Source organism: Elephantulus edwardii, unplaced genomic scaffold (assembly GCF_000299155.1).
Source record: "Elephantulus edwardii isolate Elephantulus edwardi_28Jun2011 unplaced genomic scaffold, EleEdw1.0 scaffold00001, whole genome shotgun sequence".
NCBI classification, from domain to species: Eukaryota; Metazoa; Chordata; class Mammalia; order Macroscelidea; family Macroscelididae; genus Elephantulus; species Elephantulus edwardii.
In genome coordinates this window covers 46,565,191-46,592,628 of record NW_006399751.1, presented here as the reverse complement: position 1 = coordinate 46,592,628, position 27,438 = coordinate 46,565,191, and the positions used below count along the sequence as shown (strand labels likewise).

The 27,438-nt window shown below is 35.3% G+C and overlaps 1 protein-coding gene across 1 annotated transcript in view; it reads left to right on the top strand.

Moving 5' to 3' along the window:
* Window positions 1-26,226, top strand: part of HAT1 (histone acetyltransferase 1) — a 53,965-nt gene extending 27,739 nt beyond the window's left edge. The window contains exons 5-11 of the mRNA XM_006878837.1: window positions 11,579-11,758; window positions 12,023-12,144; window positions 12,646-12,750; window positions 13,079-13,185; window positions 20,532-20,683; window positions 22,998-23,114; window positions 25,803-26,226. Coding sequence (XP_006878899.1) covers window positions 11,579-11,758; window positions 12,023-12,144; window positions 12,646-12,750; window positions 13,079-13,185; window positions 20,532-20,683; window positions 22,998-23,114; window positions 25,803-25,970 — 951 coding nt within the window. The 3' untranslated portion in view covers window positions 25,971-26,226. The remainder of the gene's footprint in view (window positions 1-11,578; window positions 11,759-12,022; window positions 12,145-12,645; window positions 12,751-13,078; window positions 13,186-20,531; window positions 20,684-22,997; window positions 23,115-25,802) is intronic.
* The last annotated feature ends 1,212 nt before the right edge of the window (window positions 26,227-27,438 follow it).

The window sequence follows — 27,438 nt, the reverse complement described above, 5'->3', positions numbered from 1 at the left end:
GGACGGGTCCTTGGAGAGGGACATCATGCTTCGGAGGGTGGAGGGGAAGATCCTCTATGAGATGGATTGATTGGGTGACTGGGGTAATCGGGATGGGTGTGTCAGAGGCAGTACGGTTGGCACAGGATAGAGCAGGGTTTAGGGCTGTTGTGCATAGGGTCGCTATGAGTCGCAGGCGACTCGACGGCACATAACAACAACAAACAGTGCTGCATTTATTCCATTTTGTGAACATGCCATAATTTCTCACTCCATTTGTTGATGGACTTTTGGGCTGTTTGCATTTTCTTACTATTGTGAGTAATGCTACAGTGAGCACAGGTGTACAAATCTTTGGGTCTCAGTTGTTTTCCTTGGGTTATGCTCCCAGCAGTGAAACAGCTGGGTCATGAGGGATTTCCTTGTTCAGCTTTTTGATGAAACACCAGACTGCTTCCAGAGTGGTTGTACCATTTTACATTCCCACCAGCAGTACATGAGAGTTCCAGCCTCTCCACATCTTCTCCAGCTTTTATTCCTTTCTGTCCTATTTTGTTGTTTTTTTTTTGTTTTTTGGGGTTTTTTGGCTACTGTTATGGGAGTAAGATGGTATCTCATTGTGGTTTTGATTTGTATAACTTTTATATTGCCTGTGATTTTAAGTATTTCTTCATGTGTCTGTCGGCCGTTTGAATCTTACGCTGTGAAAAATCTTTCAGTGTCTTTTGTCCATTTTGTTATTATCAACAATCTTTTCCTTGGGGAAGCCCTTTAGTATTCTGTAAATTTTCATTATGGACCTTTGCCTAAGATGTTATTGACAAATGTTTTTCCCATTCAGTAGGGTATTTTTTCCCCTCACCCTGTTGGGAAAAGTTTTTAAGCACATAGGGACTTAATTTTTAGAAGGTCCCATTCCTTGGTTTTGTACTCTCCTGATTTTGTACATTTCTGGCTATACTTGAAAGCCTATTTATACCAAAGGCCAGGCCTTCTAAGTTTGGTCCTATTTTGTCTCTTAGGATCTTTATGTTTGGTGTTTATACCTAGCACTCTGATACACCTTGAGTTGATTTTTGTGTATTGTGTGAGATATGGATTCTGCTTCAGCTTTTTGCAGGTAGAAAACTGGTTTTCCCTTCACTGTTTGTTGGAAAGGTTGTCAGTTACCTATTTGATAGGTTTTGTTTCCTTGTCAAATACCAGCTGACCATAGGTAGATGGGTTAATTTCTGGGTTCTTGATTCTGTTCCATTGATCTGTGTGCCTGTCATTGTACAAGTAGCCTGCTGTTTTGGTTATTACAGCTGTGTAGTAGGTTTTGAGATGAGGGAGTGTTATGTTTCATTTTCATTTTTCAAAAGAGGTTTGTTCATCATCTCTTTCCTTTCCAAATAAACTTGCCAATTGCCTTTTCTATCTGTAGGTGAACTTCATAAAAACTAGAGTTGAATTTTATTTTAAACTCAGCTTCGCTTTTCTCTTTGAAGAAGAAAAAAATTCTTTCATTGTTTTATAAAATTAATCACCATTGGACCTTGCCCTGTCTTTTACTCAGATCCTTTCCATTTCCTCCTGCCACCCCTCCACCCACCAAAATGTGCGCCCCTGTGGTTTCACGGCTGCTCTTCCATTTTGTTGAGAATTTTTGCTTCTAAGTTCTTGAGGAATACTGATCTGTAATTTTCTTTTTTAATGGTGTGTTTGCCTGGCTTTGGTATCAGAGCTTTCCTTGTTTCATAGAAATAATTTGGGAATATTGCATTGTCTTCTTCACTCTTTAATTGTTTGAGTAGAACTGATGTCTGTTCTTCTCTGAATATTTAGTAGAATTCACTGATGATGCTATCTGGGCCAGGATTTTTTTTTAAAGTATTTTTTATGATCTGTTCAATTTGTTCTTTTGTGATCTGTCTGTTTGGACTTTTTACCTTTATCTTTGTTAGATTAGTTAGATAGGCAGTAAATTTCCAAAAATCTGTCCATTTTCCCTTCAATTTTCAAATTTATTGGGAGTATTTTAGTCAGCTCTTACAGTACCCATTTCATTTCTTATTCCTGTTCTTTCTGTCATCTTTGCCTTTGTTAGGTTTGCTAGTCTGTCAATTTTATTAATCTTTTCAAAGAACCAACTTCTAGTATTGCTTTTTTATTGTTACTTTCCTATTTTTTTCTGCTCTAACACTATAGCCTTTGTGATTCTTTTTCTGATGTTGAAGATAATGGGTTGATATGTTAATTTTGGTTCTTTTTGAAGTGCATTTATTGCTATAAATTTACTTCTGACTACAACATTTGCTTTGTTTCTAAAGTTTCAGTATGTTGTGTGTTTGTGTTCATTTGTTCAAGAAATTTTTCATTTTTTCCCCCTTTCAGCTAGACTCTGTTTGTACTTAATAGTTTCCCTCCTTGATTTCTAAATCTTGCTGTTGATTTCTAATTTTATATCACTGATATAAGAGGATGCAGCATTTTTTTCATTCATTCTAGCTTGCTTGGTGACTAAACATGGTCTACACTGCATAATATTCATGTGCACTGAAAATGAATGAACACTGTACAGTGTTCTGTATGGGTCTATAGATTCAGTTGTTTAACAGTATTATTTAGTAACATCAACATAGAGAGATCAGCTGGCCCAGTGGACTCAATGGGAAGCTACTAAGCCAAAGGTGGGTGACTTTTAATCCGCAGCCCTTGTCCAGTCTTTCATTGTTTTTGTTCAGACATTCCTCTGTGTTGTATAGCCCTGGTGTACAAGTTGCCGTACATCGATAACATGTGGTTGCTATGAGGCTGAACACTGTGACACTGATGTGTCAAATGCGTTAATGGCTGGTTAATGCGGACAGAGAGTGAAGTGGAGCTCCCCGATTAAAACAACCTTGGAAGGAGGAGTTGCTTTGAGAGGGTTGTTCTTAAAATTAAATCTTTCACAGACAGCACTTGGTAACTCCTACTCATGGAATTTTCAGGTTAAATTCATTTTTCCATGGCTTATGGGCAGGAGCCCTAGTGATGTAATCTGTAGGGTGGGCATTGTGCTGTTAACCCGAGATCGTGGTTCAAACCCTCCAGGAGTTCTGCAAGGATAAGATGAGCAATCTTCTGTGCAATTTATACCCTCTGAAAACTCACTGGAACATCAGCTATGAGTCAGTTTCAACTCATCACCAATTAGATGTGTAGAACTTAGAGGTAAGGAGTTGTACTGCCAACCCAAAGGCAAGTGGAATCTACCAGCTGCCGTGCAGAGTTATGGGCAGTCACCTCCCATGCAGTTTACAGCTTCTGAAAACCCACTGCAAGTTCAGTTATTATTTGGTTTCAACTCAAGACATAAGATGACAGTTTTGTATCTGAATATTTGAGCCACTCTTTGAGAAAAAATCAATATGAAAAAAAGCCTGTGTATAGATGATGCAATCTTAATTGTAGAAAGAGGACTTAAAACATTTACTGAGTAAGATCAAAGACTACATAAAACCATCAATATAGATTACACCTCAGTATCAAGACAACAAAAATTCTCTACTGGACTGGTGGGCAACATGATAAATGGAGATATTGAAATGATCAGTGATTTCATTTTGCCTGGATATGTAGTTAACCTCCATCATAGCAGCAATCACGAAATCAAAAACTGTGTTGCATTAAATAGATCTGTTTTCATGGACCTAAAAAAGCAAGGATGTCAAGTTAAAGATTTAGGGTTTATCTGACCCTTCAAGCCATGATATATTTTCAGTTGCTTCATATGCTTGAGAAAGCTGAACAATGAATAAAGAAGACCGAAGAAGAATTGATGCTTTGAAATGTGTTATTGGTGAAGAGTATTCAATATAGATCACGCACTTCCAGTAGAACAGTCAAATCTATTTTGGAGGAGATGCTACTAGGGTGCTCCTTAAAGTCAGGGATGCATAACTTTGGGTATGTTGTCAGGCCATGTCCTTGGACAGCGACATCATGCTTGGAAAAGTGCAGACTCGGGGGGGGGCGGGGGAGGGGAGACAACCCTCAACATATGAATTGACATAATGGTTGCAACAGTGGGTTTCAGTCCATGATAGAAATTGTGAAGATGATGCAGTTAGGACAAAGTCAGTATATTCATTCATAGTATCGTTGTAATAGTTGACTCTGTAGCATCTAACAACAACAACAACAACCTGCTGTTAGAGTATTAGTTAACAGCTGTCATCAGGAGAGATTTCCTTTTGCAGATAAACTCTTTGTATCTTAGCTGATTTAAAAATCCCATTAGTAAGTTTAGTGCAGTTGTGTACCACAGAAAAATACCTAAATAGTCTCTTAGTTATGTTATTAAGCTTTAGTGTAAGGAATACTTTGAGCACTTTGTTTGCTCTGTGCTTCCAGTTCGCAGCAGTGTATACCATTTTTGTGGTGATTTGGTGTTTAAAATTATTTAAGATAAACTATCATTTAACATACATTTATTAAAATGGAGTTTTTCTTTATTGAATAACTATTAGATTGTTAAGTTCTTCAGACTGAAACTCTACTACATATTCTTATAAAAACAGAGGTGGTATTTTTCCTTTGTGTTGTACAAAATTGATAGTTTGAGATTTTTTTTTTGTTTTTAGTTGAAGCCAGTAGAACTGAATTGATTTTTTCCAAAGGAGCTATTGACTTAATTATTGATAAGTCTTTCAAATACTGTACATAGTGAAAATAGCAATATATTTGCATTGACTTAAAATTATTCCATATGATTATCTGATTCAAAGTGGCCAAAACTAGCCCATCTCGTCTCACTTTATATCTAGTATGTTGATGTTCATGCGTTCCATTTTTTACAATTTCTAATTTTCCAATATCCAAGCTACATACATTCCATGTTCCAATTATTAAACTGTGCTTTTTATTATTTTTCCTCATTTCAGCTGACTTCCATTGTGGGGTCTACCACTACACTACTGTAACTATCCATGTTCCTCTACTATTCATAGGGTTTTCAGAGGCCTGTTATTTAAGAAGTGGATGGCCAATCCTGCTTCCTGTCTTAATCTAGGAGCTTTACTAAAACCTTTCCACCATGAGTAACCCTTAAGGCATTTGACACACCAGTGGCATAGCTTTCAGTATCACAGCAACCTACAAGTTAACTCAGTACAGCAAATTGACAGATGTATTTCACTGGGGAAGTCTGCAGTTAGAGACCTCTGCAAGTTATTGAGGAGTAATGATGTCCGTTTGAGGACTAAAGTATGTCTGATTTCAGCCCATGGTCTTTCCAGTCACTTGGTATACATCTGAAAGCTGAGCAGTAGTAAATAAGGATGATGACAGAAGAAGAATTGATGCCATGAGCTGTGGTATTGGAGAGGAGTACTGAATAGCCCACCGACTGCCAAATGAACAAAAAATATGTTGGAGAGGGTGCAGCCAGTGTATTCTTTGGAGGCAACCATGATGAGGCTTTGTATCATATTCTTCAGGCATGTTGCTAGGAGGGGCTCTTCCTTTGAGAGGGACATAATGCTTGGAAAGGTAGAGATTTGCACAGGAGAAGGAGACCCTTGACCAGGTCAGAAAGGGTGAGGATGGCATAGGATAAGATAGGGTTCAGCTCTGTTGTTCCCTGGAGTTGCTGTGAGTCATACTCAGCTTGACAGCACTTAACAACAACAACATAATCATTCAACTCTTGAACAGTTTTTTACCAATTTAGAAGTATTGTGTTAGCAGTAAGGAAGCAGTCAGTCTTCAGTACTGCCTTTTTGTAAGGGTACTTACTTGCTTTGTCGTCAAAGGTCATTTTCGTTAAGATTGCAAAGTTCACTTTGAACAAAAATATCCCATTAACATAAATGCAAGGAAAGCTCAAAATAGACTTGAAATGGAGTGTTCATAAATTTTTAGCACATTTTATATTTATTTTCTAATTAAATATGGAAAGCAAATATTGGAACTTTATTTAAAAGTTTTAACCTAATGATGCTTTTTTTGTCACTGTTCAGATTGAGTTTTTCAGTATATATCTGGAACATTTAAGGGGTCACAATGCATCTCCATTCCTTTTTTATGGAAATGTGGCGATTCTCCCTCTGCCTTGGGTTTTCTTGTTACAAAATACTCATAATGGTGCATCTTTATCTGTTGTAGGGATGTAGTGAGAGTTAATAATTATAAAACACAAGATATACAGATTTTTATCAACCATTCTGAGAAAAAGAATGTATTTGCTGTTTCCTTTATACAAAAAGAAAAATCGTTATAATTTGAATAGATGATCAGAATATGTGGCCATAAAGTTATAGGAAAAATATCAGGGTAGTTTTTTAAATACCATGTTTTTTTTATGTTATTGTTGTTATGTGTCATTGAGTCGCTTGCGACCCTATGTACAAGAGCCTTAAGCCCTGTTCTGTCCTGTGCCAACTTCGCCATCTCCTACACACTCATTCCCACCACCCCAGTCACAGAATCCATCTCGTCGAGGGTCTTTCTCTCCTGTGCTGTCCCTCCACTCTCCCAAACATCATGTCTCTCTCCAAGGACCAGTCCCTCCTTGCAACATGCCCAAAGTATGTCAGACGAAGCTTCAGAATCCTTGATTCCATGGAGCATTTTCCAGCTTCCCCCTCTCCAGGACATACCTGTTTGTTCTCCTAGTAGTCCATGGTATATTCAATACACTTTCTCCAGCACCACAGCTCAAAGGCATCAATTCTTTCTATCATCCCTATTCACTGTCCAACTCTGATGCATAGGACGTAATTGAGGAGACTATAGCACACTCTCCTCTGCTGGAGAAGAAGGGACAATCTCCTCCTGTGCTAGCTGGATCCAGTTTGACCCCGGGGTGGGGGGGACCAAAACCACTCACAACTCAAAAACAGAAGACTTCACCCCTTTATATAAAAAGGAGTGAGGTCATGTATGGAAATGTTTATTTCACTGTTCCATCTGTAATTTTGATGCTGCTGTTAACAGTGGCAAAGGTCAAAAATTTTTCCCTTACAAAACTCCAGCTATGAGGAACATTAAATAAGGAAACAGTAAGGAAGTTACTTTCAGATAGTATTAAATGTTATGAAGAAGCATCTTATCTTGAAGTAATAATAGACTCATTGGGGACATTCTTTACATCTTTATCATCTAGAAAGGTCACTTTTAGTTAAAAATTACTACGGTTAGGGAGATAGAAAATGCTTGGAAAATGAGCTGATAGAGGTACATCATGTGGAATGTTGTATGCCATGATAAAGTTTGGAAGAGATGAGAATAGTTGACAATTTTTAGGATGTGGAGTGGATCGTACAGGGTCATTTATATTTTAGAAAGATCATTTTTGGATTCTATGAAGAGAGCACACTGCAAGTAACAACAACAACAAAAACCCAACCACCTTTGCAGATTGGATATCTATTAGAGATAGAGCCAGTAGTACTTGCTATGGAGTTAGTTTAAAAGTGATGATTGAGGGAATGTTGAACAAGTAGAATCTTAGTGCCCAAACAATAGTAGTGCTGCTGAGATGGAAGATTGAGAAGGTGTTAAATGGGAAGAATTCAGGATTTTATTTGGAAAATTGCATTGATTATTAACTGATATTAACTGGCTTACATAGCCAGTTAATAAATTTTCTTTCAATTATTTGTACAACAGTAAAAGGTTGTGTTATAGATATATTTGTAATGAGAACCCAGAAAAAGCCTTTTAGACTATGTACAAAGACCTCATGAGATTTCGTTCCTTAATTTGAAGGGTTAGAGTCGTGGTTTCATGTTTTGCCTCAGTTAATTGGCTTAATAATTTTTGCTCTAACTCCGAGTTTATGATATAGTGCACATTTAAAATGTCTAAAATATCTCTAAGCCACTATCTTCAATATTATTCTGAATTTTATAGTGTAATAAACTTTTGGTTATTCAGACATTGGTGGCCCATCTTATATTTGTCTTCTGACCTTTGCTTTTATTATTACCACCTCTCTGGGAGAAAGATGGGCAGTCTCCTTTTGTGCCATTTACAGCCTTGGAAACTGCTGGAAAATCAGGTCTGAAGGGAGTTGGTTTCATCACAGTGGTAATGAGGTGGTTTTGGTCTTTCGTTTTTATTTTTATTCACACTTATGGGAAAGGTTAGGTAGGGAAAGCCATCTTTTTTTTTTTTTCTCTTACCTGCCTTTCATTGAAAGAGAACAACTTAAAATACTTGTGATCGTGTTCTTTGTAAATAATATTTTTTATTAAATAGCATAAGCTTTAGAATTACATACTTAAATTTCCATCTTGTAATTTGGTTTGTGAGTTTAGATAGTAAAACTTATTCAAGATTTTTGTAGTTGAAGCTAAAATGTTGTCAGAATCTGGAGCACTGTGTCCTTGGACTCTGGCGGGGAATGCCTGTCCCCACTTCATTCCAACCTAGAGTGCCTTATTAACACTCAGATCCCAGCCCCCAGTTAAGCCCCTTCTACCCTGCCACTCCACCCTCTTTTTATGTCAAAGAGATCCTTGGAATAAATTGGGTAATTAAAAAAATACTGTCATAATATGAGGCTGAACAAAACTAAATGTGGAATGTTTTTTGGTTTGTTTCTCACATATTTCAGTTCTTTAATTATAGTTAATTGTCAGGTCCATCTGTTAACTACCTGACATGCCTTTTTTGAGTCCTACCTCAAAAATAACTCAATGTAGACAAATAGTACTATTTAAGACACTTAAGATAAAAAATTTTAAGACATATGCTGGATTTTCATACATATGTAAATACAAGTAAGTATAAAACACGTAACAGTTTACCAGTTAGTCTCAGGCATATTTTTATGTAAGAATATTAAAAGAAATAGCTACATTTTAAGAAAACAGTTGTTAGGAATAACTTTTCTTAGCTAACTATATCAAATTGTATTCTGATTATTTTTAATTAACCTATTTACTTTCTTAACCTTTTTTATTTTTACATACTCTTAATTGAGGTTTAGATTGATGATCTTGGAGAGAATTTTTCTGTGATCTTCAGAAAGTACAATTGAAACACTTTTAGCTACAAGCATTAAAAGGTTTCATTTGACCTTTACATTCAATTAAAAGTTGATTGATGGAGTTTTTGTCTAGTGATAATTTTGCCTGGCCAGTTACCCAAACTGAAAGTGAGTATGTTAAATTTAATAGATTTTGTTTCTAGAAAGAGAGTATAGATTTCTAAGAAAATATTATTACAGAGATTTACTTGTTTTTAAAGCAGAACCTAATTAGAGAATTGCCTACATTTTTCTCTTAGAGAAGCAAAATCCTGAGTTCTAGGCTTAAGATTTTTGGTCCTAAGATACAGGTTTTGTGCACATTAAAAAGGATAAACCATTTTCCTAATATTTACTTATTTAAAAGATTCCTTCTTTTTCATCTGTAAGAGTTCTTTATATGTAAATTCTCCCAGAGAGAAATATTTCTTAAATAGGTATAATTTCTAAAATTGCAATTTGAATGAAAGTTTACAAAGCAGATTGGTTTTCTATACAACCCTTTGTTCACATTTTGTTTTATAACATTGGTTATACAATACCTACAATGTAATTGCACTTTTCCGACTCTGCCCCTGTAATTCTCACTTCCATTAATCCTTCTTTCCTTTCCATTACTACCTTTTGGGTTTTATTAAAGTTGTTTCAGGATGAGTTGTTAGCTTATCCTTCATCTTTTTGGATTGCTCTGTCTTTGACCAGAACTGCTAGTTTAACCTTAAATTTCTCAGAAATATATGCAGTAGATAACGTTGCCAGAAATGTAAAGTGATTTGATCCTGTTTTACAATGTCTTGTTGAGAAGACAGAACATAGGGTAAGTTTTCCAAAGTTACAGATTAACTATACATGCTGTGAAATGGCTTTTTTATAATTATAAACATGTTTAAATACAGTTTTAACTTTTTTTTAACTGAACTAAAATTATGCTACTTTATTTTAATCTGTACTTTAGGCTTTATTTTTAAAACAACACACCTATTAGAACCTGCATTATTGCAATTGCCATGTAACCTTTATTGAAGTTGTACTAATACTATAAAATATGCTTAATATAATTTATTCACATTAGATTGCTGTTTCAGGAAGAAATATTTACCATATAGCACTTAAAATAAATAAAGATGATAGTCCTGTCAAATGTAGTTGATGGGATCGTTGAGATGCATGAATTGCAAGGGTCTTGATAAGTGATAAGCAGGCTATTGGGCAAAATGTTGAACTGTGTCTTAAATAAGAGCTTTTTTTATAGTTGTAAAGTTTCTATGTAAATGTTGATGATACCAGAACATTGAGAATAAAATTTGTTTGTGATAAACTCGATCCTTGGTTCTCTATCCTAAAATGTAACTGAATAATAATAAAGTGCTATTCATCTGCAGGTGCATTGCTTCTACTTAGTTAAAAGATGGTTGAAAGGACAGGAATTAGTAGCATGTTGTATTAGCCTTTTGTAGTGTATTTTGTCCTAAGCATCTTAATTTCCCTGTTTTGAATGCTAAGTAGCAAGGGTCTTGGTTTAGAACTAATACCCATCATGCATGTAAACGGTATGAAAGAGCTGCTTAGTAAGTTAACACAAAGTGTTCTTGTGTCAGTCCTTGTGGAAATAGATACAATACAAACATTACAGCTGAACTCACGGCAAACTCCATTAAGTAAAAACCTGGCTTCATTGTTCAAAAAAAAGTTTGAATAGAATGCAAGCTCATTTTGTTGAATGTAATGTCAGGCTTTTAGGGGACTGTATTGAGGGATAAGGTTTTGTTAAGTTGAGACCAATTCATTAAGTTTTATTGCCTGGTGAGAAGCAGTAATACTTTATTGTAAGACTTCATCAAATATTCATGGTTAAAGAGAAGTAGTAAATGTATTCAATCAAGTGGTCTTTTGGGTTTTGAAAAGGATTATGAAGTCTGCTCAGCTGATAGTTTTAACATTCACTGAGGTTGTTTAACAAGGCTAATTTTAATCTCTGAATTTAATTTTGTTGTTCAGACATGTCTCTCTATCCCTTCACAAATACAAGTCTATAAAAACTGTACCACATTGAGAATTAGTAGATAATGTAGCTATTAATACAATTTATGTATTTCCTGAATGGGTATTTTATAAAAACTGACTTCTTAATTTTTATTTGCTGTATTAGGGAGTTATAACCTATGTGCTTGTTGATTAAGAGGAGGCTGTTATTCATTTGCTCAGACTCTAGCTCACCTCACTGCTGCTGGTGATCTTTTCATTTCTTGGATAATATGATGTCTTTGACACAAAATAACAAGCAGCCATTTGTTTGGGCTGATTCAGATTGTCACTAAGGGGTAGAGTCAGCATTGTCATGATGTTGGGAATTTTAATAATGTTGCCCTTCTTTTTGATAGCAAGCTACTTTAATAAATTATTTTTATCTCTATTATAGCTCGTCTCAAATTTCTATGGCAGTGTAATTTTTTTTTTTTGGTATGTTCTGTTTACTCCTTTTCTTTGTAAACAGAAGTTTTTTATGTATTTTGTCTTTTTCAAAGACATTGACCATATTGAACTAAAACTCAAATATGCTACCAATTTTTAATGTCTTTTAAATCCTTTATTCCTTAGGCAGATGATGTGGAAGGCAAAATCAGACAAATCATTCCACCTGGATTTTGCACCAACACAAATGATTTTCTTGCTTTGCTGGAAAAGGAAGTTGATTTCAAACCATTTGGAACCTTGCTTCATACCTATTCTGTTCTCAGTCCAACTGGTGGAGAAAACTTTACCTTTCAGATTTATAAGGTAAAAGATAAGACTAAACATTTCTAGTTAAAGTTACTCCATTTTCCAGAAACCTGTGTGCCAGTTTGTTGTATTATTTTCAGTGATTTATTCTAACATCAAAAAAGAAATTTTTATTAGCATTAAACAAGATTTCTGTTTCTTCTGTGGATCTATGTATGTACACATCTTACTGTGAGACTTCTAAACATTTTCTTATGAATGGTAGACTTTGCCTTACCTCTGTGATGAGTTTCACCTGACTTTTCCTGGCTTTTTCCCTAGGCTGACATGACATGTAGAGGCTTTCGAGAATATCATGAAAGGCTTCAGACCTTTTTGATGTGGTTTATTGAAACTGCTAGCTTTATTGACGTGGATGATGAAAGATGGCACTACTTTCTAGTGTAAGTACAGTTCTAAAGCAACAGTAGACCTTATTACCTCCACAAAGCCAGCATTTTAATTGTGGCAGCCCAATTATTGGGACAGTATAATGATATTTTTCCCAGGGAAAAAAACCCTATTGTTTATGAGGCTTGAGTTTTCCTTCATTATGCTTGGGGAGACCTTGAGAATAGAGCTGAATTAAATGCTGTTGTCCGTTAGGACCCTGAATGTAGGCTTAAACAGTAAAATGAGCTTTGCCTGTGTTTTCTTTTACTTGCCACCTATTCATCTTTATAATAGGCAAGTGCACTGAAGTGATGTAAAGAGGTCTGATTTATCCAACTTGCTGCACACCAATTAAGTGAATTGTACATTCAGAACATAGCAGGTGTACCCATTGGGCCCTCACAGAGTAGCTTGCTGACACTGAAAATTCAGTCAGAGAATGGAAAAGAAAATGGACACTGCATGGGAGCGCGACTGTAATTGACCTGCTTGGCTTTCTGTTTTATCTGCAGATTTGAGAAGTATAATAAGGATGGAGCTACGCTCTTTGCGACCGTAGGCTACATGACAGTCTATAATTACTATGTGTACCCAGACAAAACCCGGCCACGTGTAAGGTAATTGGCAGTATAACACGTGCCTTGTCTTTTATTTCAGATGAAGGAACTGCTGAAGTTTCCAATAGTTGTTATAATAGTGTTGATTTGTTTTTTAAAAAAATCACCATTATTCACTGGCTATGTACTGATTTATGTCATTGTTCTCTTTGAGAGACAGTATGGAAGATTAAACCTGTTTTGAGTACCTTAGTAGATTTTGGATTTCTTGAAGATTTTTTTTTTTAAAACCCAAAAAAACATATTTCCCATTGCACTTAAGTGATTTATACCTTTAAAAGTTACCATTTTGTCATAATTTAATTTTCTTTTTTTTTTTTTATTTTAGTCAGATGCTTATACTGACTCCATTTCAAGGTCAAGGCCATGGTGCTCAACTTCTTGAAACAGTGCATAGATACTACATGAATTCTCCTTCAGTTCTTGATATTACAGGTATGGGGAAACTTGAGGAAATGTCTTTCTTTACTGGTTGATTTAAGAAGCTGTACTGTAGTCCTGAAGGCACATGGTTCAAATCCACCACTGCTGCAAGGGAAAAAGATGGGCATCTTCCTCCTGTGCGATTTACTGCCTCAGAAAACCCGCTGGAAGGTCAGCTATGGGACAGTTCCAACTCTATGGTACACAACACTTAAATAATCATAAATTTCCTTTGTTGTTGCTTTTCAGTGCTATGGAATCTTGGTTTTTTACAAGCCTAGGTTAAATAACCTGAACTCTGTTCTACAATTAACACAGTTTCTCTTATGTGCATAGAATTTCCAGAGGTATCTGGTTTAGGAAGTTGATGCCACTTCTGCTTCCAAACCTGAATCAATCTGGAAGTTTCTCCAAACATTGTCCATGATGAGTAACCATTATGATAGTTGACAAAACTGTGGCATTGTGTTGAGCATCACAGCAACTCCAAGTTACTTCAGTACAGCCGATAGACAAACAATTGCTGTACCACTTAAAGAATGTTCATCCCAAATTAATAAACACAACCAAAAACCTTCCTTATGTGACCCTCATCAGGACGTGAGAAACCCAGCTTCTAGAGTGGAACTGTTCCACAGAAGCCTCCAGGCCAGCTGCAGCCTTAATCCAGTACTAGAAATGATGTTAATTATAGAACAGAGTCCAGGTGTTTTGTTCATAGGGTTGCTGTGAGTCATATTCTACTTAACAGCACTTAACCACTGCGGTTACATTTTGGAGGAACGTTTTTACTTTGTACATCATTCTTTGTCAGTTTGCTATACTGAGGTCATCTAGGCTTACTGTGTTGCTGAACCTTGTGCCATTGGGGTGTCAAATGCCATGATGGTTTCCCAATGTGGACAGTGTTTGGTGGAGCTCCCAGTTGTAAAACAGGTTTGGAAGTAGGAATGGCATCCACTTCCTAAACCACATGCCTCTGGAAACTATGTATCGGAGAAACGAAGATAGTCAAAAGAAGTCATTAGGTCTTTTGCTTAGTCACTACAAGTCATACTCAACTTGACTGCAATCAACAACAGCTTAAATAAAGTTACTGTACTCTAAGACTAATAAGCCAAAAAGAAAAATACAGGTTTTTTTAAAAAAGGGAGTTCCTTGTTTGTTGTTACCGCTGTATGCCATCAAGTCAAACCAGCTCATTATTGAGCCTCTAGTAGGTTTTCAGAGGCAGCAAATTGTATAAGAGGCAATTGCCCATCCTCTGACAAGTGCCTGGTGGAGTTAAACCACATGCCTTTGGGATTGTAGTGCAGTTTCTTAAATTAGGCCACCAGAGCTCCCTCTCATATTGTTGCATACTGTTGAGTCAGAACTGATCCATAGCTGACCCACAGGCAGGTTTTCAGATGCATTTAATCTCACAGGAGAAGACTGCCCATCCTTTTTCAATGGAGCAGCTGGTGAATTTGACGTGCATGCCTTTGGAATTGCAGTGCAGCTTTTTGCCACTAGGCCACCAATTCCCCCTTGATTTCATATTAGAAAGATACAAATACAGTTGAGCTGGGAGTAGTCTGCATGAGGCTGAGGTTCTCCTAACCTATCCACCTGTCCCACGTCTGTAAGCCCACCTTGTCCTGTTTTCCTGTGTATATAAATGCAGTACTTATCACAATAAAACCGAGCTGGATTGACTCTGAAAAAAAAAAAAAGATACAAATAAGTAAAAAAAGTAGACACCATCTCACCTCAGCAAACAACAAATTGACCAAAGACAGCAAACAAAAGCTAAAGGTGTGGAGAGAGATTTATAAAGTTGAATTACCTTTTCATCTGATTTTTCTACTACTGTTAAATGGGTTTGAAACTTGAAAAGTGTTAATAAAATTCAGTTTTCTAAAATACTATATAAATTAAGTGACATCTTTCCTATCTTGGTGATTTGTAAAATAATAGAAACAGCATACACTTTGTCTCTTTCTTTAATAGAACTGAAAATTGGCTTCTGTTTATTTTTAGAGCTTGGATTTGGTGCTACATGATGGAACTTTTTAGTGATTTTAACCTAGAAATTTTATGAGTTCACATCTTTGTCTATTCTAATGTGTAATTTGTCAGCAGAGGTTTTTTTCTATGAATAACTTCTCCATCCACGCCGGCCAATAAAGTTCTTGATACTTAGAGCACCAATTAAGAATTTTATTTCTCACAACAAGATAAAGGTAAATAATCCAAATGAAAAATGGGCACAGGATATGAACAGACACGTCACGGAAGAAGACACTCATATGGCTAACAAGCACATGAAGAAATGTTCAAAATCCCTAGCTCTAAGAGAGATGCAAATCAAAACAACTATAAGATATCATCTCACTCCAGTCAGAATAGCAGTTTAACAGAACAGCAAGCAACAAATGCTGGCGAGGTTGTAGAGAAGCTGGAACCCTTATTTACTGTTGGTGGAAGTGTAAAATGGTGCAACCACTGTGGAAAGTGGTGTGGCGCTTTCTCAAAGTTGTAAATAGAGATACCATTTGACCCAGCATTTCCACTACTGGGAATATACCCTAAAGAGACCATAACCGCCATCCAAGCAAATAGATGCTTACCCATGTTTATTGCAGCTTTGTTCACAATAACAAGGAGTTGGAAACAACCCAAGTGCCCATCAACAAACAAATGGATAGAGAAGCTGTGGTATAGTCACACAGTGGAATACTACACTGCATTAAAAAACAAGGAACTCATGCAGTATTATTCAAAATGGGTGACCCTGAAGGACATTATGCTTAGTGAAATATCTCAGTTACAAAAATACAAATACTGCATAGTGCCACTGTTGTAGAATGGGACTGACCTCAGGGTTGGGTAAGACTGAGAAAAACTGGATAAATTATGTATACTACATTAAAACAGATGAGGGAGAGAATAATTTAAAAGCAATATATTATTATGGTTATCACAAGAGTCCAGAATTAAGGTTGCATAGAGGAGTGTACTTGGGGTGGTGGGAGGGGTGCAGGGGGATTGTATACCAATGAAAGAATTTTACTTTTTAAAGAGAGGAGTGATCTGGGGGGGAGGGCTGGGCAGGGAGAAAAGTGCAACAATGGATGAATGGAAATCCAAAATCTCTGTACATGTTCATTAATAAAATTTAAAAAAAAATTACTTATTAAATCTCAATGAAGAGTTATTAACAATTCCTTGTAAAGTCCCGGTTGTACAGTAGCTAAAATGCTTTGCTGCCAATCGGAGATTAATAGTTTAAACTCACTAGCCATTCCACGGGAGAAATATGTCACAGTCTTTCTTCCTGAAGATCACCTTGGAAGCCATGTGGGGCAGTTTTATTCTGTCCTATAGGTTTTCTGTGAGTCTGAATTGACTTGGTGACAGTAAATTAAGTTTTAGTTGGGTTATATTTGTTGCATTCTGCTGTCTTTAAAGAAAAATGGCTAAACATACCCAAAAATTACTTCTGAATTTAACAAGGTTTTTCCAGAAAGCCCCTTCCATGTAAGTTGCTTATGTTGATACAGACTTTTGCTTCCTTGACCTATCATCAAATATAAGCAAAGTACTACTGTGGAGTTGGAACTGACTCATAGCAGACCCTCCATTGGGTTTCCTGAGGAGCCACTGATAAATTTGAACCACCACAGAGGTGTAGAATAGTTCCTACGGACTAGGCCACCAGAGTTCCCTATAACCAGATATAATAATAATTAAAACTGTTGATGTCTTGTGTAATATCTTATTACAGATGAATAAGTGTTTGTGATATAATTACTACCTATTTTCTTTTAGCACTCTATTTGAAAAAGAAAATGTAAAACTTTATATTTTTTGAGGATTTCAGTCTTTTTAAGTGACATTTGAATGCATCTCAGTTCTGTGACTTAAATAGAATCCATTTGTTTTCTCTGGATGTGTAAAAATGTATTTAGCAGGGAGTTCTGGTAGCCCAGTGGCAAGAAGCTGCACTGCAACCCCAGAGGTATGCAGTTCAAATCCACCAGATGCTCTGCTGGAGAAGGAGGGGCACTCTCCTCCTATACCAGTCAGATCTGATTTGACAGTATACACACACACAAATAATAACATGAAAATGTGTTTAGGAATAGAAATGAAACAGTTGAGGAGCATTTATGTTAGCTATTTAACTTGAGAGGGAAACCTCCATTTGACCTTGCATATTACTATAGAGTTATATTCAGATACAATTTTTTGGTTTTGCTTTTTTTAAAGTTTATTCTTTTTTTAATATTTTTAAAAATAATTTTAATGAGCATTTACAGAAATTTTGGATTTCCATTCATTCAGATATAATTTTGTAACAAACAATAAGCAGGATGACACATGTTATTAACATATCATTACAAGTTCATTTTCTGACTGATACTGTTACTCATGATTGAAGAGCTGAAAGATTGAATGGTGACTTAGTACCTTATATTGAGTTGCAAATAAAATATCAGTTGGAGCTAACTTGACAATATCTAATACTAAGTTTAACAAAGGCTTATTGAAAAGTAAAGAGGGGGTTTTTTTTGTTTATGAGAATCTCACATGAGAATGACACATTTTTCAGTTTTTCTCAGCTATAGCTGCCTTTTTTAATAAGCCTTTTTTTCTTAGCTACAGTGATACCATAAGTTACTTATGCTTTTATTAGTATAAAATTTTATTTAAATCTGTTAGCAATGTTGTTTTTTTCTCCAAACCAATTTAGAAAAATTGGACCTAGAAAACTGATGTTGGATAAGATGTGCTTTATCTGTTAATACTTAAAAGAAAAAATTTTAAAGGAAGTACTTAGGAATTTGTCATTTAGATTTTTTTGCTAAAACGTATTCATTAGGATATAAACTACAGATCATAAAAATTCATCCATTTTAGATGCACAGATCATTTATTAACTGCAGTTTTGCTGCCATCATCAAGCCAAATATGAGTTGTATACTGTCAGGTCAGAACCAATTCAGAGCTGACCCTCCAGGTTTTAAGAGGCACCTGGAAGGAGATTGCCCATTCTTCTTCAGCAGAGCAGCTGATAGATTCGAACTGCATGCCTTTTGGGATTGCAGTGCAGCTGTTTCTACAGAATTTCCTCATCCCTGTTAGTAGTAGTCACTCTTGATATCTAAATTAATCCCATTGTTAGAGAATGTACTTTGTAGGATTTAATCTTTTTATGTAGGTATCTTTTATAGCCTAGTTTAGAAGCTAGCAAATTTTTCTTCAAAGGACTAATAGTAATTCATAAAAATTAATAATTTATTAATTATAATTCATATATAGTCTATGCTGCATATTCTTACTGTTTTGTTCCTTTTATTACTCTTTTAAAATATAACAGCCGTTTTTAGGCCAAAGGCCATATAAGAACAAGCTGTGGGCCAGATTTACCCACAAGCTATGGTTTGCTGTCCCTTGTTCTAGCATATAATCTACCCTGGAAAGTGTCCCATGTTTAAAAAGAAATTTTTTCTCTCATTGTTGGACTGTTCAAGTCAAGTTGGTCAGTAATATTCAAGTCTGATTTTCTGTCGTCGTCGTCTTTTAATTGCAAGTATTAATATTCCTAACTATTTTTTAACTTTATTTATTTATTTTGGCTTGGGTGTTTTGTTTTGGGGTTTGGTTTTTTCTTTAATTGAGATTTTATTTTAAGTTTATAAAGAACTTGGATTTCCATTCAGTCATTGTGGCACATTTTCCTCCCTGCCCTCCTGCCGTGGCCCCTTCCTCCCCTCCACTCCCAGTTCACTTTTTCTTTGGGAATAAAGTTCTTTCATTGTTATACAGTCGTCCCCGCACCTGAACCATTTTACTATGCAACTCTTATTCTGTATTCTTGTCATACTAATAATACCTGATGATATATTCCTTTTATACAGTACTCTCCCTCATCTGTTTCAATGCCATGTATATTATTTATCTCCTCTTTTCTTATTTTTCCCCCAACCCCCCTTTCAGTCCTATTTTAAACAGAGGCATATAACAGTATTTGTCTTATTGTGACTGAGATATTTCACTCAACATAATGTCCTCGGTCACCCATTTTGTATAATATTCCATTGTGTGAATATACCACAGCTTCTCTATCCATTTGTTTGTTGATGGGCACTTGAGTTGTTTCCAACTCTGCTATTGTGAACAAAGCAGCAGTAAACATTGGTTTGCACTATTTTTTTAGTTGTCTATTTCTCCTTTTAATTATTTTAGTGTTTGCTCTTTTGCATTTAAGAGCTGTCATTAGTTGCTTATATATTTATAATTGTGATATCTTTCTGATTAATTAACTTTTTGGTCATTAGAAAAGGCACTTGTTTAAAACTCTGATTTTGCCTGATGTAGTTAATTCTGTATGTATACTATTTGCATTCTTTGCCCTCTGCCTGTTATAAAAGACAGTATATAATTGGATCCTTTTTTTTTAAATTTTTTTTTTTATTTGTTATGTGTGTACCGTCAAATCGGATCTGACTGTTACAGGAGGAGATTGTCCCTCCTTCTTCAGCAGAGCATCTGGTGGATTTGAACCACGCACCTCTGGGCTTGCAGTGCAGGTTCTTGCCACTAGGCCACCAGAGCTCGCCAGTTGGATCATTTTTTTATGAGAGTATGTAATATATTTACATTTCCTATAATTATTTCTTATATTAGAATTTTTTTTTACATCATTTTTATTTTATTTTTATTGTTGTGTACCATCAAATTGGATCTGACTGCACAGGAGATTTCTCCTTCTCCAGAGGAGCATCTGGTGGATTCAAACTGCACACCTTCAAAATTACAGCACAGCTTCTTGTCACCAGGCCATCAGAGCTCGCTAGAATTGTCTTTTTTTAATACTAATTTATTTACAAAATTTGAATACATTGTTTTCAGAGGAGAATCTTCCAATTTCCCTCTCCCCTCTATCAGATTATACAACTCCATGGTTAATGTCCCACTCCCCCTGCACAGCCTAATAAAAAAAAAAAACCAAACAACCCAGAACCACAAGACAAACTCATTTTTTCTTAACTGTTCTTCTGTTAATCCTTAGCTGTCAGAAAATACTTGCTTCTTGAATTGCTCATCCAAACTTGAATCTCACATTTATAATTTCTAATTGAAATTTAAACTAAAATGCATGTGATAACATACCAGTCAAAGAATGTTGAGAGATGAAGCCCTAATGGTAACAAATAACATTAAACATAAATGAAAACTTAAATTTTGACTAAAGTAACAGCTCTATTTTGTGTACAGTTGCCTGTTTAGAGAGTGTGTGTGTGTGTATGTATAATTTGAAATTATGAAAAAATTAGATTGACTAAGGGAAATGTTTTCTATTTCTTTAGCTGAAGATCCATCTAAAAGTTACGTGAAATTAAGAGACTTTGTGCTGGTGAAGCTTTGTCAAGGTTTGCCTTGTTTTTCTCGGGAAAAGTTAATGCAGGGATTTAATGAAGATATGGCAGTAGAGGCACAAAAGAAGTTCAAAATCAATAAGGTATTTTTATTCTGTAGGGTATTTTTATTGTCTTTTGTTTGTTTCCTGTTTTAAGTATATTGCTTAAGATACTCTAGATGCACTAAGAATACCTAAGTGGTTAATAATACACAGGCTCTGAAGCCAGTTTGGGTTTAAATGTGACTCCCACCACTTATTCTGGAGCTTAGTATGATTTGCTTATTCTCTCTTTCTCAATACAACAGCAACATACAGTAATTGTAACACGCACAAGAGAAATGGTTTTTGTTGGGATTTGGTTTTTTGAGTGTTTTTTTAATGTATCTGAGTTGGTAAGTTAGTTATACCACTGGAGAAAATACTAATGAGAGAGGGGTTGGAATAAAAAACTTAACATGGTTTTCTGTCATATGTGTTGTATTAAGATGAGTACAGAAAAAAGAATGAGTATTTTGAGGAAATAGTTCATTCTATTTTTGTAAACATGGAAATCAGAAAATCCTTACATGAGGGATGGCATTTAAAAATGGGAGCAACTTGGATTGAGAAGGTACATTAGATGGCAAGTAAGGACTAGCATAGCTATTGTTGACCACTCCCAATTTAAGGCACTGTATTCCTTGGTTTTCCCACTGCATTTCTGTGACCTTTCATTGGCTTCTACTCTTCTGCATGTGCCCCTTCTATATAACTATTCTTAAAGATTCTTTATTCTTTGGGTGGGTGGTTATTTTGTTTGGCTGGTTGGTTTTTTCCTCATTCTACTATTTTGCCTTGTTCTGTTTATTCTAGCTAGAAGATTTCAGAACACCATTTAATCTTCTTGAGCTCCAAACACATCTTTTCTGGCCATCTGCAGCATTCCATCTTCTACATTAAATTAAAACACTTCAGTGATTTGACTGAATAAAAGTGTATATATTTTAGAAGCAGTTTCTATTTCTAGACTGTATTAAACCTATGTTAATGAGAATTCTTTTAATAACTCATTTCTTAAGAGAAAACATGAAAGGAATGAGCTTTTTTTAAAAAAAACGGTGGTGTGTGTGTTTTTTTAAACCAGTTCATGTTTCTTAATCTGTCACTCAGTACCCTTCTTAGCCTGGACCTTATTTTACATCATTAACCTCAGCTTCCCGTCACTTCTCTAAATGCTGTGGTTTTCCTGAACCTTTTCCTATTTTCCAGCTATCCTAGAGTCTTTCTTTTGTGTCCTTTTATAGGTATTAATCCTCTGTGAGGCCATCTACTCCCCTTTTATTTTTTGGCTTGAGTGTCCCTACCACAGTTTAAATATTCTCTTCACATTTTCTCCTCATTGTATTTGAGTCAGAACTGACTTTCATCAGAGCTGGCCCTCCAAATAATTTCTGAAACTATAAATCATATGAGAGAGACTGCCCATTTTTCTTCCATGGAGCTCCTGGTGGATTTCAACTGCTACAAAAGTGTGACCATTGAATTAACAGCAGCACAGCTTCCTACATACTATGCTACAACAGCTCTCATATAAATATACATGTATGTATTCACATACATGTATGCCTATAAATATGTATATGTCTCAAATAAGTGAAATAATTCCATAGAAAACATAAGGATTATTAGTTTTCCTTCATTGTTAAAAAAAATCTCCTGATTCTCTTGAATGCCTCTTATGATGTTTATCTCTGTCCTTACCTAAATATTAGTATCACTTAAAATTCTTCTGATTTATGTTCTTTTGTGTCCTAAATAATTTCTGTACTGTGAAAACTCAACTTTCATTTGATAGAAGAAAGTATGAGTGCATCTATTTCTAGAATCATTGCCCCTTTAGTATTCTTAGTTGGCTTGCCTCAGTTCATATTTTCATCAATCATACCTTAGCTTCCTAATTGATCTCCTTCACTTTTTCTTTAATCATTTCCTTGTAATTGGAAGAATGCTTTACTTAGAACTCAGACTTGTGTACTGTGCTGACTTCCACATTTATTACTTGGACCTTTTCAGCTCTTTAACTCCTACTCTTTGCTTCATTTTGTGCTTTAGTGTTGCCAAGCTGTTCTGTTTTACATACACAGAGAAAGCCCTACTTTTTTTTTTTTTAAGAATAGCACACTCCCTTGCCTTTATTCTCCCAAGAATCTTCTCCTAATTATTTCCCCCCTCTATGACTATTTTAATTATTAAATTGACCATGACACTGTAATTTCATTATTCACGTGACCACTAATTTCTTGAGGACTATGACTGTCTTTACTGCTTTTCCTCTAGTAGCAAAATTCCTGACCCATAATTAATATACAGTGTCATTTTTTATGGTGTCACTACTACTTACTTGGCAAATTTTCACCCATTTTTTGTTTATCAGCAACATGCAAGACGGGTTTATGAAATTCTTCGACTATTGGTAACTGACATGGGGGATGCCGAACAATACAGAAGCTATAGACTGGATATTAAAAGAAGGTTAATTAGCCCATATAAGGTAGGAATTTTAAGAATCTGAATCTTTGTATTCTTGCCTACTTTTTTTTTCCTTTTTAGTCCATTGAGGCATTTTATTTGCACTTTGTATTACGTCTCTAGAGAAGGAATTTGAGTTGCATATCAAATCTGGGGATGATAATGCCACACTTGTTTAACCTGTCCATGAGATTGACGACAATTTTCCCCACTGTGATCATCAGTAATTGCTAATTTGCCAATGAAGCTGTGCTTCATCATCACTGTTAGGACTCGAACTATGACTTTGGAACATATCCCGTTAAGAAGAACCTGGATCTTGCTTCTCTTCTCCGCATTGTGTATGCTCGTCAGCCAGGACGTTCATGTGACCATGAAAAACATGACTGTCTGGTTATGTCTTTGGAAACGGGAAATGGTTGTGTTGTTTCTTACTTCACAGACTATAGATGTGAGACTCATAAGTAAGCCCTCTTCAGATTACAGTATGTTTTATAACCTCCTTTCTTCAGTACAAGTGCTGATTATATTTTATTTGATCCATACAATTGTCCTAAGAAAGATATATTATGAGGAAATATACTCTGAAAATTAGGGAGCTCTGGTAGCCTAGTGGCAAGAAGCTGTGCTACCATCCCAAAGGATTACAGTTCGTGGCCTCAGCTGCTCCCCGGGGGAAAATGGGCAATCTCCAGTGTGATTAACTCCTCTGAAAATGTGCTGGAGGGTCAGCAGTGGATTGGTTCCAACTCAGCCGTACACAACAACAACAATGTACTCTCAAAACCAGCCTGTTTCAAACCTTCGGGTCTTATGGACCATAAAACCCAAGTTTTTACCTCTCATTTTGCCTCCACTATGAGGAACTGAACAGAATACACATGTACATTAAATTTTGCATGTTTTCAAAGATACCTTTTGAGAAGGCTTTGAAATTCATATGCCTTGATACCATTATCTTTAAATTCTTATTTAAGAACTTGAGCTCCATACTTCACAAGGCAAGGGAGACTTGATTAGCAGCAAATAGAAATGGAGACTATAGAAATAATGGGTACATTAGTGATAAAGAGTTACACTGCCAACTCAGAGGCATGCTATTTGAATCCATGAACTGCTCCACAGGAAAAAGATAAATTGCAGTCAATTCTTATGCGGTTTACAGCCTCTGAAAACCTACTGAAGGGTCAGCTATGAGTCGGTTCCAGCATGACCTAACAGCTATAACATAGAGGTAGTAGTGTGTGGCATAAAAAGGCTATAGACTTGGAAGCTCTCCTGGGGACACTAGGCAAGAAGATGGGATTGTTTTTTGGAATTAATCACATTGTAGTCAGATAAAAATAAAAAGTTATACTGGCATTAATAACACTCTTAATTTTACTCTATTGACCTTACCAATTCAAAATTTAGATGCTCAGGACACCATCGATTTTTGGAATCCGAATTTGCATTTTAATAAGGTCCCCAAGTGACTTGTATGCACACTCAAATCTGAGAAACATGACTTTTGGAGGGTCTTTTTACTAATGAAGTTAATTTTCATTTTGTGATTATAGATAATAGCTGCCTCATTTACTTAGCCCTTTGGTTTAAACTTAGCATCTACCTAATTTCTTTCATTGTCAGTTTGTTTTAATAAAGACATTTCTCCACTACTTCATTTTATTAGAAATATTTGTCACTGTAGCTTAGTTTGGAATTTTTAATCATGATATATTTGTCTAATATTCCAAATTTATTAGAAACTTTTCCAAGAAACATTCACTAATATTTAGAATGGGGGTAAGATACTGTTTTTAGAGTTGCACTGTATTTTGAGGGGGAGGCTATTTTTTTTTTTTTTTATAGAAGCCATTTAACGTTAGGTTTGGAATCTTTGTTCTAGAACAGCAATTATTGAACTACATTCTTTTTTCTCTCTATCTGAAAATAATATTAGTTACCTTATGAGTTAATAAATGCGCTTTCTCCTCTATGAAACTAGCTCATTTACTGCTCTAATAAGAAAGTAACTTTGTATAATGTAGAATACTTAATCTAAAGTCCATGGCAGTGATTGTTTTTGATGGTTTTTTTAAACTTTTTATTTCTCCCCATTTTTCTGAAACATTTCCAACAGTTTATGTTAAAATTATTATGTGGTCCACAAAATACAACAGGATGAGAGTTCGTAGCAAGTTGTACTGCTATTCCAACATCTCCCAAAGTTTTAATCTACCAGCTGCTCGTTGGGAAAACAATGGGCATTCTCCTCCCCTTATAGTCTTTACAGCCTCAGAAACTCAGTGGAGATCTCTATGAGTGGAAACTGACTTAATGGTAGTGAGCTTGAGTTTTGTATAAGGAAACCCAGTAATAAGCATAATGGTACTTCAAAAAATTAATAGTAGTATTTAATTTCAGTTGTTTTTGTCAGTTGGTAACATTTTTAAGTAAATTTCTGTTTGAGTATCTGTACTGGCTTAGGGTTTCTTTATTATCTTTTGGAGTGGGCTCTTGGTCACATTTATAGTTACTTTTAGCTGATGAAAATGTTAGGTCTTTTGTTAATACCTTGAGATTTCATATCACAGTTAACCTTAAGTCTAGACTAGACTTGGGCATATTCATTTTGCCCAGCCCCCAAACATTAGAGACTAAAATTACAAGAATACAGAGAAGTATTTCTGCTTTCTGAGTCTGACAAATAATTGTGTTTATTCCTTAGAAAAAGCAGAGAGATCTTGCCAAGATGAGAAAGTGCCTGAGGCCAGAAGAACTAACAAATCAGATGAACCAAATAGAAATAAGTATGCAACACGAACAGCTAGAAGAAAGCTTTCAGGAACTTGTGGAAGATTACCGACGTGTTATTGAACGACTTGCTCAAGAGTAAAGATCACTTTTGTACAGGAAGTTTGCAAATTTCTGTACATTATGCTGTGAAAAATCCCATGATGACTTTAATATCCTGTAACATTTTACGTACATTAAAAGGTATGTATCTTTAGTTGGATATTTTCTTTTGGAGAGATTGTATATTTTAAAATACTGTTTAGATTCTGAGCATATATTGCATTTTAAAAGGAGATAGAGCTTCTGAAATGTCACTGCAGTTGCTTATGTTAAACAGTATAATAAATGCTTAGTTGTAATATGTTGATGTGTGATGAAATGATTCTTAAATACTGAGGATAAACATTTTCACTTGTTAAGAATCTTGGGTTTTAAGCTTTTACTATATTCCACATATTTATCTTCTAAGTTCTGGCACTTTTAAAACACATTTCTTCAGAATTTTCCTGATAGCATTATTTTTCTATAGGAAATATATTCCCAATACAGATTTGGTTTTTTATGTTTGTTTGAAATAAACTCCAATTATTGTTTAGTGAAGTTTGGATAATTGAGAGGGAAGAGAAATTTGATACAGCCTAAAACTGAAAGGTTTGGTATCAGATACTAATTTAAGGTCATTTAGAATTTGGTATAAACATTTTATAAGTAGTAAGAAAATGAAAATTATTTTCTAAAAGTCCAACTTAATATGCCATTACATAAACATATCAAGTAAAATGAGATATATTTGTTATGATTTGCTGTAAGGTGTTGAGTTCTAAGGGAAAAGAAGGGTAATGCTAAATTCCTTAATTTAGTCATACTTTATTTTGATGAGTGGAATATGATGTAAATTGCTACATATACAGTAATTAAAAGAAAAAGATTGACGTTTACATTGTGCGGCAGTAACTGAGGTACTGTTTAACTGGGTACAAGTTGAACTTTTGAAAATTAGGTTTGTTCAATGCTGAAAGCAGAATCAACTTATACAAGCACTATTCTCTTTAGACTGATAATCATTGAAGCATGTAAAACATAACTCATAGCCTCTAAGCACAGAACAGCTGTGTCCAGCATCATGCTGACTGAGCTATCCTAGTAAAATGAGGGTGCTGTAAAACTTATTACAGGTAGGATGAACCACATAACATCTTTCATCAAACTATATGAAGGTAATTGGTTTTTCATCTTATTTTAACTAATAATTTTTCATTGAAAATTCATAATTGGTATTTAATTATAAACTCAATAGAGGAAAAACTCCAGCATAATAAAATTTCTCACAAACCTTATACAGGGTCCAGAAAAAGCCTTTGAAATGCTAGTTTTCCTACTTTTAAAACATACTTCCTAAATTAATAGATGAAAATATGGTTTGGTATTAATCGTAAGCTTGAAAGAGGGTACAGAGCAAAAGTCTGAGATTTAGGCCTGTATCTTGAGTGGGTGGTTAAATACCAGGACAGCTGTACAGGACCATGTAAGAAACTCATTACTCTGTAGAGCTTATCTAGTGGTCACTT